The 13,598-nt window shown below is 56.9% G+C and overlaps 2 protein-coding genes across 4 annotated transcripts in view; one reads left to right on the forward strand and one right to left on the reverse strand.

Annotated features, from left to right (window-relative positions):
- Nucleotides 1-336: 336 nt before the first annotated feature.
- Nucleotides 337-13,598, reverse strand: part of CE4H1orf226 (chromosome E4 C1orf226 homolog) — a 283,880-nt gene continuing 270,618 nt past the window's right edge. For 2 of the 3 annotated variants that reach the window (XM_043567575.1, XM_043567574.1), the window contains exons 11-12: nt 2,460-2,766; nt 337-1,451 (exon numbers count right to left, since the gene is read on the reverse strand). In XM_043567575.1, coding sequence (XP_043423510.1) covers nt 977-1,451; nt 2,460-2,766 — 782 coding nt within the window. In that variant the 3' untranslated portion in view covers nt 337-976. Of the gene's footprint in view, nt 1,452-2,459; nt 2,767-5,546; nt 9,344-13,598 lie in introns of those variants that run through there. The other variant, XM_043567576.1, reaches the window with a different exon arrangement.
- SPATA46 (spermatogenesis associated 46) lies at nt 8,636-10,339 on the forward strand. Its single transcript, XM_043567577.1, is given in 3 exon segments — nt 8,636-8,696; nt 8,699-8,875; nt 9,709-10,339. Coding segments are annotated over 3 exon segments (759 nt in total). The 3' UTR covers nt 10,230-10,339.

The raw sequence follows: 13,598 nt of genomic DNA on the forward strand, positions 1-13,598 counted from the left end.
TGGCTTTGTGCCTCGTTCCCAGTCTCTCTGGTCACTCTGGTTCTCACACTCACCACACCCAGACCCCAGAGCCGCATCATTTCAGGCTGTGGGTGCTCCCTCAAAGCCTTCTCTGTCCTCACCCTGTCTTCTCTGTGACTTCTGCTCTGGGTTCTCCTGGGGCTGGCTCCCTGGAGGCCAAGTTCCTGGGCCCTCCCCCCAAAGCAAGGTGCTAATCTGCTCAGCTGCTTCCTCTGCTTCCTCGGGGCCCGCCTCGCTCTGTCCTCACACACAGCAAGGGGGGCCCTGGCCTTGCCTTCTGCGCACGGAGCCCGCTAGTGGCTGGTCGCGTGGCTTTCCCCAGCGTCTTCTCAGTGGTCGGCCCCGGGGGGCCTGGTGTGTCCCCCAACAGGGCAGATGGAAAATGCCCTGAGAACCCCTGGTGACAAGGCTGCGCCCAGGTCTCAGGTCCCCAAAGGGTAGAGGCGAGGGGACAACACACAGTCTTGGGACCAGGAGGAGCAGGGTGTGTGGCTTTCCAGGTCTGGGCCCGTCGTCAGCCCAACCCATCAATTCTCCATTCGGCCCGATGCCCCAACCAGAGGCAGAAGAAACGAACCAGGGTCTGAAGGGAGAAGAGTGGGGGGGGGGTGGGCACAGGTGGCATGTGGGGGGCAGGCAGAGACCATTCCTGCAAGACCCTTCATCCTGGGCTGGTGGCCCTGCAGGCCGGTGGGAAGTCCAGGCTGCCTGGGAACAGCGATGCTCCCGGAGTGGGGAGCTTCTAGAAAATGAGGCTCGGGAGCCACAGCCCAGCCCTTTAGCATTCGGCAGACAGAGGCTCTAACTAGGGTGACTCAGGGGGCCTGGCCCCGGATCGGCGCTCTGATCTCTGCACAAGGGGGCAAAGGGCACGCGGAGAGGGGGGCAAGGGCCAAGGGGCACCAGGGACGGAGACGGCAGAGGGGAAGGGGGTGCCCGGCAGGGAGAAGGGGCCCTACTCAAAGGACAGCAGGTCTGGGTGCAGCCCCTCATTGTCAAGGCTGGAGGTCCGTGCCCGAGGCGGGGGGCCACTGTCCTCCGGCGGCTGGGCCAGGCGGACGGGGCTCAGGCTGCGCTTGAGGCCGTTCCTCTCGAGGAGGCCAGGGGAGGAGGCCCTTCTGCACTCAGTTATCTTCGGTTTGGGTTCGTCCTGGCTGTTCTGGTGGATCAGGTCGGGCACTGACAGGGAGACCTCTCCGTTGGGCAGAGCCTCGCCCCTCTCTGCCGTTTCCACGGGAACGTCGAGCTGGGCGGCGGGAAGGGCTTCCCGGGGCTGCCCAGGAGGCAGCTCTGTCCCGTACTCCAGGCTGCTCAGGACTGGCTGCGGCGAGATCAGCATGTCCTGCGTGGTCTTCAGGGCACGAGGGGTTCGCTTCCTGGTAATGGGAGGCGGGGGGTCCAGCCGAGGGAACACGTCCTGCAGGGCTGACCTGTGGGGTTGAGGCGACAAGCGCGTGTGCTTTAAGGATGGCGACGCCCCAAGCCCCCCAGCTGCCCAGTGGCTCCCCCACCCGGCACACACCTCCCTGCTCGGGCCCCGTCCCCGGTGTGGCGTATGGGTTGTGGCAGCCGACAGAGCTGGCCTTCCGCCCGTCACAGCCCCGCTCAGTGCTCACAACAGCAGAGTAGTGCCACTGGGACCACAGGTGAACCCAGTCATGTCAGAGCCCGTGTGATGAGCCCTACGAAGGACCTGCCGGCTCAGGAGCACAGCAGGTGTTTAAAACAAGGCCTGGGGGGAGCCTGGAGGGCTCAGTCGGTTAAGCATCCAGCTTTGGCTCAGGTCACGATCTCACAGTTCGTGGGTTCGAGCCCCGTGTCGGGCTCTGTGCTGAGAGCTCAGAGCCTGGAGCCTGCTTCGGACTCTGTGTCTCCCTCTCCCTCTACCCCTCCCCTGCGTGCCCTCCGTCTCTCAAAAATAGACATTAAAAAAAATAAATAAAGCAAGGCCTAGAAGGGACGTGTGGGCACGAGAACAGGAGGCCCACCACAGCAGGCTTCTCCCTCGCCGGCCCCAATGGGTCCCACAGACGCCCACTTTCCTCCACCATCATCGGCCGGGGCCGGGGCTCAAAAGCATGGCTGGGTGTTAGAATCCACCTGGGCAGCTGCAGGCAACACCTGGGTTCGAATTCCACTCTGCCCATCGCTAACTTGGTAACCTTAAACTCCTCACGCTAACCCCCCCCCCCCCCCCACCTCAGTTACGTGCAAAGTGGTAACAATGGGATCTACCTCGCAAAGTCGCTGCAAGGGACGGGGAAGCACGTAGCCGGGCATCTGCTGACACGCGATGGGCGCTCAGGACGCCTTAGCTGCGGTGGGGTGGCAGTCAGCAAGCAGGAGCATCGCCCCAGCCATTCCCCGCGTGACAACCTCATGTCCCCCGGAGACACGGGTTCGGTCTGGAGCTCTGCGAGCAAGCCTCCTGCGCTCACCTGTCAGCCTCCACGGCCCCGCCGTCCAGCCGCGCCCCCGCTGGCCTGTTGATCTCCATGGCGCCCGCACCGTCCAGGCTCGAGGGCTCTTTTCTCCGCAGGAAGTCGTTAACTTTGGCCCCCACGGCTCTGCCCAGGTTCTTGAGGTGCTGGCTGCCACCCACCCGGAGCCCCGGCCCCCCAGGCTCCGCAGACCCCGGGGCGGCAGAGCCGGGGGCCGTCAGCCTGGACAGGTGGGAGAGGGAGCAGCCGGGCTGCAGCTTTGGAGGAAGGGCCGCATTCAAGTTCTCGAACATGCTGTGGTCCACTGAAAACAGAGGGGAAGATGGGAACGGTGAGCGGAGGCACGCGGGACTCTGGGCCACGTCACTCTGCTGCGTTCCCTGATCCCACGCCCACAGCTGTCCCTTCCCGAGGCTTTGGGAACATTCAAAAGAGCCGGCACACTCTTGAGCCTCCCGATCCAGTTTTCTTGATGGGAAGGTCCATCCATTGCTAGAACTAGCCACTCTAGTTCTGCCCCATCCAGTTAATGAGGGGCAAGCTCCAGCCATAAACTTAGAACCTAAAGGTAACTCATCCCGTGAAACCTGCCTCCTTGGCCCACGGCTTGACCCCTTACCTTGGGGTCACCGAGCCCTCTGAAGAAGAAATGATGGAAGTAATGAACTACGGTATTTGTATATTGCTGTGAACACAAGCTGAGGGGACACAAGCATGGGGACAGACATAGCATGGGGACAGACGCTGGAGGTGAGGCTCAAAGTGGAAGCCACCTGTGTGGCACATTTTCACGGTGGGAAACGGGCCTCCTTACTCCTGAGGAGGCACTGGGGACAATGGGCAGCTGCATGCGCAGATGCGCCGTGGGGACTCTGGCCGGGCTCACACCAAATGCGTACGAACTCTGGGCCAAGGAAGCCGGGGGAACTTGACCGACACCCTCACGACAACCTGGAGGGGTGGTGGCAGGAATTCTATTTATACATGAGCAAGGTGGGGCTCCCAGTGATAAGTACCTGGCAGGCCTGAGGTCACGGGGCCGATTACTGGTGGGGTGGAACCAGAGCTCGGGTTTTCTCTTCCTTTCCACCACCTCACTCTGCCTGGGATCGTGGAACACACCTCACAGAAGGCCCTTCTCTCCGGGATCTTTGGTTCGAAAGATTAACTTAAACCCACCGGGTTGTGAACATCTGGAGGGTGAAGGCCATGTCTCATTCACTTCCGTGTCCTGAACGGCTAGCCTGGTCTGGTATACAGTAGGTGCTCAGTGAGTATCCTGAGTTGAACTGCTAAACCCATTTTGCAGCTGGAGACTTATGGAGGCCGAGATCATAACTCCAAGGAACGGAGCTCAGGGCTGTAAGCCACATGGTCTACACACTGGCAACAGGGACTCCTCCCCGACCTGGAGATCCAGCTCAATCCTCAAGGGAGCTCCAGATGCACCCCGGGGGCCTTGGAATCACGCGTGAGGTTTCTGTCCTTACCAACTGCTCCGTATATTCTGTCAATCTTGGGGAAGGAGAGGTTATACTTGATCGCAGACTCCAATCTTCATCAACACCTCTAAAGGCCTATGCATGCGGAGCCTTCCCAAGAGTAACTGAGGTTGGGGGGATGCTTTGTCTTCTGCTGAACTCGGCATAAAGTAGTTCTCTCTGCCCTGCACTGCGGAGTCCTGGGACAGGGGATGCAGGTCTCTTTACTGTGCTTTCAGCAGCCATATCCCTTCTGTAACTACCTAGGGAAGCCCTATTGTAAAGGTCTTTGGGCAGCACAGGAAGCGGGGGACGAGGGGTGGATGAATCCCCCCAGTGTGCGTATCTACCGCACACACAGGGAAAGCACCACTTCGGGGGCCGTGAAGAGCTGGGTAGGGACAACCCTGGGGGCCGGGGCACAGAGCTGACAGGTTCAGGCTGCCTGGTCTCCAGGTGTAGACACGTCACACTAGCAAGAGCTCCAGCCGGACCCACAAGGGGGTTATCAGCTCCTGACTCTCCTCCTAAAGGCGTTAGTTATCTTGCCATGTCACCTGCTTTCGCATAACTTGCCTATCACATCCCGCACCCTCCTAATTTTTCTTTGATCATAACATCTGTGAACTCAGAGTAGCCCTTGGAAATGAAAGCATTTGACTCTTTCCCCCCAAACTAGAACGTATTTGGGCCACCACGAAACCAGGGCAAATGTTCAAGAGAGGTTCGCAGGGGAAGGAGATCCTGATCCCTCACCACTTCCTGGCTCAGATGTTTCCGTGGTGGTTTCCTTCTTGGTTTAAAGTGAACTTTTAGTGCAGACATGCTCATTTCTGAATGTGTAAGTACCAAAAACACCTGTCAAAGTGACTTGTAAACGGTGAGCTCCTCTTATTTTAAAAACACATTCTAATAAAACATAAATAGCTTCTGGATTAGGCACCGTTGTGGATTTTCTACACTTCCTGCTCTCTACCTTTTAGGACGCATGTACTGAATTCTTAAGAAGTTTAAAGATAACCCATCATTTGGTCTCTTAACAATGCTCTGAGTCTTTCTGGCCAACACACCTTGTCTCTATGATAAAACGGTCAGCTCTTGGAGGGGATGGAACATCTTGACTTTTATTTTCTACAATGCTCAGCATGGAACCTGGCATGAGTCGGCATTTAAGAAGTTGGTTTCATTGAACTGGCTTTTTATACGAATACTTAAAAAACCGACCACATTTTGGGCAGACGTTGTAGAGAAACTGCTCCTGGGCCTTTTTCCATTTACAAAAGCCACTCAAGACCCTCTCTCGAGGTCAGTCCGGGAGCAACCGCCCTTCTGTCTGAGGTGGGATTCTGGCTGGGGGCTTCCTGCATTTCCAGACCTGAAGGACGTGCAACGAGCCCCCTTCCTGCTGATGGCACCGATGACCCCCACGCTCTGTCCCTCCCTTTGGACCAGAGGCTTGGTGGTTCAGAACCTAATGGAGATGGTTGAAAGGTGATAGGATCCCGACCCGGTGGCCCGCCCAACAGCACCCCCAACATGCACACATCCAAGCAGAGGGAGACACCTGTGACGTGGGTCATCTGTAAGAAAGACGGTATCTTACCTGTCCGAGAAAGGGGCTCGGAAAGCAGGTGGGAAACAAACAAGAGAGAGACACATTTTATGTAGTGACCGACCACTTTGGGAGTGTCACCTCCTGCCTGGGGGCCACCAGCAACAACATACCAAGAGGGTGTAGCGTGCAAGACAGAGGCCCTGCTGTCAGGATTACAACCAACCCTGGGTGACCAGGTTCCCATGACCTTTTCAATAACCAAACCAAAAGAGTCCTGTTTTTAAAAACTCTACAAACAAGCACTGACACAGTCTCCCATGGGCACCCCCAATATTTTGAGCCCCCTTTTCAGGAAGTCTGTCGGAAGTTCCCAGCTGGCAGTGGGAAGAATTCAATGACCCACGGCAGGAGGAAGTTCAAAGTCTTCTGGACCCCTACGTGCATCGCTCATTACTATGCTGTCCCACCTCCGCACATAAATCACCAGGTTTTCGACCAGGAAGATGTCCATCCATTCCAACTGTCTAAGTTAACAAAACAGGAAAACACGGTGGCCGGGAGGCGTGCCTAACACCGCACAGGGAGCGAACGGCAGAGCGGGGATGAGGACTCACCCACACCGACTCCCAGGACCCCGTGATTTTTCTCTGCACCACGAGGGCCAAATCAAATCGCCGATACCCTCAAAGCTGCCAAAGGCCAGGGCATCAGTGACATTCCAATTCATTCTAAGCTTTCCAACTGGGCTCCGAGGTGGGCGGGCAAGGAAATCAGGTTCTCCACACTGTCCCACAAGGTTTCAGTGCTCCGGAGGAACACCAGCAAGACGACAACTCCGGGCCCTCCTACACAGATGCTTACTCACATGCCCGCTTGCTCCGCACGCTGCAAGGGGAGGCTGCCGCCGCTCACAGACCAGACCAGATCTTTCCACGCTGCACAAGCACACACATTTAGATCCAATACACCGATGTACCTAGTCTGCACCTGTTGTGACGATTAGCATGGAGCATTCTCACCTTTCACCCTTCCCCCACTTCCCTCCAGCGCTAGGTTGTCACGGGAGAGGGTAGCAGGGACACAGAGGCAACCTTGTTACTCTGGAGTTCAGTGTCACCAGGAAAAAGGCTTATAATGGTGTTAAGCCACCCATTTGCTGCAAATAGCACCAACCATTTAAAGCATTATCTGGTCCCTGTTCTTGGGATGGACACACTGAAGTATTTCGACACAAAGGGACAAGACGCTTGTAACTTACCTTCAAATAGTTCAGAAAACAAAGCATGCTGGGGGCCGGGGCGGGGGGTGGGGGGGGTGGAATTGATAAAGCAAATGCAGTAAAATGTTAACAACAGGCAAATCTGGATACAGAATGTATGGGTGCTCTTCATACTAATTTTATTTTTGCAGGTTTTTCTAACTTGGAAACGATTTCCAAGGAAAATGTAAAAGTCACACACCAAACTAAAAAACAGAAACAACAAAAACACCTGATGGCAGAGGTTAGGCAGGTGAAGGAAAGCAAGAAGGTTATCCGGAGAGGACAGAGGTCCCCAGAGCTGGGGGGGGGGGGGGTGACAGCAATGACACAAAAATGACACCAAAGATCAAAGTCGGAGGGGGGGGCTGTCAACAGATTATATCACCATCACATTTCTGCCATATGCTTCCTTCTCCCCTCCCCCACCCCCCGCCCCAGGTATCCTCAATCCAGGCCAGCCAACGAGGAATGACAAGTCTAAAGAAATCTTTACAGAACGTAATAGACGCTATCCATGTTTGAAAGGGATACCCTAGCTGGGGAGTGGAATCAGGTGACCTTGTGATGTCAACGGCGCTCAGAATGTTTATCGTCTGGACAACCCAAACAGCCTCTTGGGAACAGGTGCATAATCTCCATACCCTACGGTAGTCACAACATGGAGAACTTCTCACTCCTCAGCATTTCTGGACCTCGAATCTCTTCCTCTGCCCTGAGCACGTTTCCTGACATTATGTCCTCACATGCCACCAGCTTGCCAGGTAAACTCCGGTGCCACTAGGGCCACAAAAATGTGGTTTTTTGGAAGCTTTTAATTGAGTCCTCTACCAGATCATGTTACAGGACTACGATTTAGTGAGACAGGCAAATTACACACGGGGAGAAAATAATTTTTCAAAATGCTGCATTCACGGTAAGTAGTCCCTGCTGTTTATTAATTTCCGGCAAGGGAAGGATGGGGAAACATTTGTTCTCAAAAAATTCTTTTTCTTCTAGAATCTCAGGTGACAGTCTATGTAGGGTATGTGCCAGGTTCAGGCCTGTTTTGACAAGCTGGAGAAGACTCTCCAATCCATCAGTAGGAACCTAAGAGGCAGGGTCACTGAGGACATCATGGAATAAACATGGGCCTCTGAGGACTCACTACTCACAGTGCGGTCTGTGGGGCATCCACGTGGGCATCACCTGGGCACTTGTTAGAAATGCAGAATTTCAGGCCACCCCCAGGACTGCTGAGGCAGAGCCTGTGTGTTTAACAAGACCTCCGGGTGATCCCTGGAGAAGTGTGCACATTAAAGCTTGAGGGGGCTGCTCTACGGAGGAGCTGGGTCTCCTCAGTATCCATATGCCTGGGCAGAGGACCCTTAAACGTTGGTTTCTCAAACGGAGCACAGATACCACTCTGGGATTTGAAGCAGGCTGGCTTATTATCAAGCGCTAGCTGCCATCCAGGGGCCACCCAAGCGCTCCCTGCCTATGGGTGAGAGAGGTTTCGTTCAGAGACACTGGCTTCTCATCATCAAAGGGACCATGTAACCTATGCAGGATATGGGGTCCATGACTAGACTCCCTCCCTTGGATCCTGGAGCGAGCCCAGGGGCTGGAATGCAGAATGAAGACAGACAGACACACAGGCAGGCAGGCAGGCAGGCAGACAGACGCGCGCGCGCGCACACACACACGCACACACACACGCACACAGAGCGAGCTGCAGGAAGGTCAGGAGAAAGGCGGGCCAGGCAGAAAGCTGCCCATCGGTCTGCATCTCAAATTCTCCTTTGGAGAGAATCTTCCCCAGATCAACAAAAATGCCCCATTTGGAATTCCCCGGGATGCCACCCAGAACAGTTCTGCCTATCTGGGTACAAAAGAGGGCATGGTTTCTCTTTGGCTTTGCGAGGTCATAGGGTCCCAAGGTGGAGCCTCTAGGTATGTTGGGGAGGGGGTCACCAAGACGAGGACTTCCACGTCAGCTCACCAGAGTGTTTCTTCTGTAACCCAGACATCGCAAAGACCGCGTTACTCACGGAGGCGTCCAGCCCAGCTCAGGCCCTGTCACCCCAGTACTTCGGCAGCGCTCTCCGGCATGGGATGCAGAACATGGTTCTGTCTCCAGGTGAGGCCTTCTCCGCCCCGGCGGGCACATGGGAGAGGCTGGAGGGGCAAGGACTGCTGGAGGGCGCCTTTTCCCCTGTGGTCTCCTGCCTCGTCCTTCCTGGAGCGGACACCCCACAGGCCTGGAGGGGCCCCGCTTCTCCTCGCCTGCCTCTCACGCGGGGGTGGCACAGAGGCCTCGGCCTGCTCGGGTTGTTACGGGAAGACAGGTGTTGAGGCCGGAAAAATGGCCACAACCATGGGTGGTGGGAAACAGACTGTAGGAAGCCAGACGTCTGGCTGTTGGCTGAGCCCCCTGCCCATCTCCTCGGAGGCAGAGGAAAGCTGTCTGCAGGGAGGGAGGCACCTGACAAATGTCAAGGCTTAGTGAACAAAGGCACTCTCCACTGCCCAGAGATCAAGCTGCCACTCGTGGAGATGCGAGCGGCAGGAAGGAATGCCTTCAACGGCTACCCCCTACCCCGGTGCCACCTGCTCTCAGAACAGCAGTCGGGGGGGGGGGGGGGCGCCTGGGTGGCTCAGCCGGCTAAGTGCCCGACTCTTGGTTTTGGCTCAGGTCATAATCTCATTTTCTTGAGTTTGAGCCCCGCATCGGGCTCCCTGCTAACAGTACAGAACCTGCTTGGGATTCTCTCTCTCTCCCCCCACCCCACACCTCTGCCTTTACCCTGCTCACTCTCAAAAATAAATACACTTCAAAAAAACAACAACTGTGGTCAAGGTGGGACAGAGACCACCCGACCCCAGGCCCGGCCTTCCTGCCTGTCTGCTTCTCCCGTGGCCTCTGGCCGCTCCGGGCCTGCCGCTCACACCCACCCCTGTCTTCCTCTGCAGACTGCCTTTTGGGGGACCCCCAGACCAGGGAGCCCCGGCGGGGCTGCACTGTCTACCGGCCCTGGTTCTCCCCTTACAGCTACTTCGTCTGCACGGACCAAGAGAGCCACCTGGAGGCCTACAGCTTCCCAGAGGTGCAGCGGGACAAGGGCAGGGGGGACGGCTGCCTGCCCGAGGACCCGGCTGAGAGCATCTGCTCGTCCTCTTCCTCCCAGGAGGACGCCTGCCCCCGGGAGGCCGCCAAGAAATTCGGGCACGGCCTGGCCTCCACGGACGGCATCACGTCCCAGGACATCCTGAAGGCCGCCAGGTGGCACCCCGCCCAGCAGAGCGGCTACAAGTGCGCAGCCTGCTGCCGCATGTACCCCACGCTGCACTCCCTCAAGAGCCACATCAAGGGGGGCTTCCGGGAGGGCTTCAGCTGCAAGGTGTACTACCGCAAGCTCAAGACCCTCTGGGGCAAGGAGAAGGCGCGGCCGGGGGACAGGCTCTCCTCCGGCAGCTGCCAGGCCTTCAAGTAGGCCCGAGGGATGGTGAGCGGACGCCTCGGTCAAGAGGCGACGGAGCCTGTTTCCGCCTCCGGAGAGATGTCAATAAACCGACACTGGCCACGGCCTTCTGTCAAGTCTGAGGTCGCCTGGTCCGCCTGCTCTCCTTCCCAGGGGCCCCGCCCCATTTCCCTGTGGCTAACGGTTGCTTAGCAACACCAGGCCCACCTCTCCACCCCTCGCCACCCCCCTCCCCCGCCCCTCTCCTCCTCAAGGTTGGGAAGAGCCTCTACAGGGTGCTTTTCAAAGTGAGGTGCCCAGATCCGCAGTGTCAGCATCCCCAGGGAATTTGCTAGAAATGAAATCTCAGGCCCGTCTCAGATGCACACAATCAGAAACTCCGGGGGTAGGCCAGCCATCTGTGCTCTGACCAGCCCTCCAGGTGACTCCAGTGGAGCTCAGGTATGAGAACACTGCCCTCAGATCCTGGCCCCCTTGCTGGTCCCCCGTGGTCAGTCAGTCCCTGCCCCACCCCCCAAGAGGGGAGAGAGTTGCCCACCCTTTCCTGTTGGCACAGGGAAGCTTCCCCGGAAGGACTTCCGCACAGTCTGAAAGCTTCTCAGGCGTTCGAGCTCCTGAGGGGTAGAACCGGGGGGACACAGGCCCCCCTGCGTACGGACAGGTCAGGGTAGAGGCTCTCCCCTTGCCCTTCTGGTGATCATGTAGGAAGTTTTCCCGAAGCCTCACCTTCTGGTTCAGGAGAGCTGTCTCTGCTTAACCCTGTCCTGCGAAAATATCATTTGTGGTTCTTTTGAGGGAGGCTGGGCTCAAATCCCATCATGTCCCACACCGTGAGAACATTCCCCACCCGCTCTCCCCCGCCCCCCTTCTCTACCAACCCAGCCAGAGTCTAAGAGTGTACTTGAACCGTGGACTCCAGGGTCCCAGCCTGTCCACTCTGGGGTGGGTGGTCTCTCTAGGCAGGCCTGACATCACTCCTGGACCCCCCAGGGGAGAGACCAAAGGAGTCCTCACTCTGACTTCCTGTTTCCTTAAAGGGAAAGGCCACCCAAGCCCTTGAAGACGCCCCTGACATGCATCACTGCGCATGTGTGTCCCCTCGACGGGGCTCTTGAGGGAGTAAGGGAGGGGCCCACACGGGGGCCTTGTGGCCTTACCTTGGTCCGTGGGAGAGTCAGAAGAATCAGCTTTTGTCTGGCTGCACATCCTCTGCCCAACCCGCACTCCCTCCACCAGGGCACCCATATCACAGGCACAGGGGATCGAGCTCAAGGGCCATGGCACATGCTACCTGTCACCTTGGCAGGTGCTTGAGTGTAAAGACAGGTGCTCTCTGCCTTTCACGTTTAATAGCATCGTTGCCGCCCCTGCCCACCCCCCCCCCCCCCCGCCACCGCCCTGCTCTCTCAAGGCGGAGGTCTGAGTAACGCTTCAGCACACAGAAAACACAACCCAGCACACAACTGCATGACCAACGGGTAACGGGCACAACCTCCCCTCCCCCAGCCGATCAGAAGGTAAGCGCTAGGGGTGCCCTGAGCCCCTGCCAGGCGCTCTGCCTTTAAAATGCAACCTCACTTACTCTTCGTTATCGCTTTACTTGGCAGGCTCTATCTCCATTTTACAGATGAGAAAACGAGGCTGCGTTCCATTCGCTCAGTCAGGAAGGGGCTAAAGGGCGTGAGAAGCTGGCGGATCGGACTCTCAGCTTTCCCGCAGAGCTGGGCCTTACGAAGTGCCAGGTGCAACAAACCCTCTGCCTTCCAAAGGGCTCAGAGCTCTGGCCAACGTAACTGGTTTCCAGGACGGTGGCTTCTAGTTCTCGGATGCTCTTCCCTGGCTAGCATTGCGCCTCCCTTTCGTTTCTGCGCCTGGCAGGAAAGCCGAGAGCCCACGAGCCAGGGAGGGCTCTCCCACTGAGCTGTGCTGCAGTGACATCGTGATATTTGCAGGTAGGTGTGCGGAGGGGCCAGCTTTGACTCCAGTCAGAATCCCATGCATATTTCAGACGTGTAGTCAGGGGGTCAATGAAATTTTATACTCTGGGTGATTGGAGTTATATCCGAAAACATCTATGATGTACCTTCTCAAGCACCCAACACTTGCTGATATGCCAAGGATGCCTGGAGTTTCAAAAGACCCGGGGTTGGGAGAGGCTGAAAAAACGGGCACAAGCCCAGGGTCTCTCAGCCTCAGCACTACTGACACTGGGGCCGGATGCTTCTGCTGTGGGGGTGGGGGGAAGGGGTGGGGGGTCGACCTGTGCATCGTAGGATATTTAGCAAACATCTCCGGCTTCTACTCACTAAACGTCAAAAGCATCCTTCCCCCCGTCGTGACAACCAAAGGTCACACGTCCCCCGGGGAAGCAAAATCATCCTCGGATCGTAACCAAACCACCGTAGAACCTGATCCCGCAAGGCTGGTCTATACAAAGTGTAGCCGAAGGCACCGCTTTCCTCCCCTCTTTGTTTTCTGAACACCACAACCCTTGAGAACCGTGTGTCGCAGAGCTGATGGCCGCTGGCTTGGGAAGTGGGGTGGGAGGGAGGGGAGGTCAGGCAGCAGGTGGGATAGAAGAAGCAAGAAAAGACCATGGAAAAGCTTTTAGAAATCAGAAAGGTTTATTTAGCAAAAGCCACTAGACTAGTGACAACATCCAGGGAGTAAGTGCACTTACATGAACAGAGAATCTTTTCCCAGAGAGTTGAACCAACAGAGTTAATGACACAACAGTTTTAGAAAGTAGAGGGCTCAGGGTTGGTGGGGTGAGAGGAGGCAGTCAGGCAGAGAGGAAATAAAAGGAACACGAGTCCTAAACAGGAGCCATTGGGAGAAGGGAGGCTACGAAGGGGCTTCACAGAGAGCACTGATACAAGCAGGGATATAAGGAATAGCATTTTCATCGCAATATGCAGTCCATCCTGTGCAGAGAAATTCTTTGCTGGCTCTGCAACCGTGATAGGCCGGAAGTCGGCTGGCACCCGGGGTAGGTTGAGGCAGGCACCAGTAAGGTAGGAGCCCCTGGCGTCCACTTGTCCTCCGTGGACAGAGGAAGGATAAAAAGAGGAGGGCAGGAGTTGAGTGAGCAGAGCAAGAAGCAAGGAGGGAGGAGGAGAGGGGGCCATCGCTGGGAAATCAGGTCTGCGATGTTCTCTTTCCTGCCCAGTGGCTGGTGAATCGCCAGGGTCCCTAGATCCGTCCTGTCATCTCCACACGCCCCGTGTGCTGCTGTGGCTCAAACTGGGGAAGGCGCCGGCACGCAAACCAGTCTCCGGCAAAGGCCCCGTCTGGGGGAAGGCTGGGGCCGAGGCAGGCGGAAACCACTACGGAGCATCCGAGGGCAAGGGTCCCAAACGGGTCCTGAGTCAGTGGTACAGA

The sequence above is a fragment of the Prionailurus bengalensis genome, chromosome E4 (genome assembly GCF_016509475.1).
Source record: "Prionailurus bengalensis isolate Pbe53 chromosome E4, Fcat_Pben_1.1_paternal_pri, whole genome shotgun sequence".
NCBI classification, from domain to species: domain Eukaryota; kingdom Metazoa; phylum Chordata; class Mammalia; order Carnivora; family Felidae; genus Prionailurus; species Prionailurus bengalensis.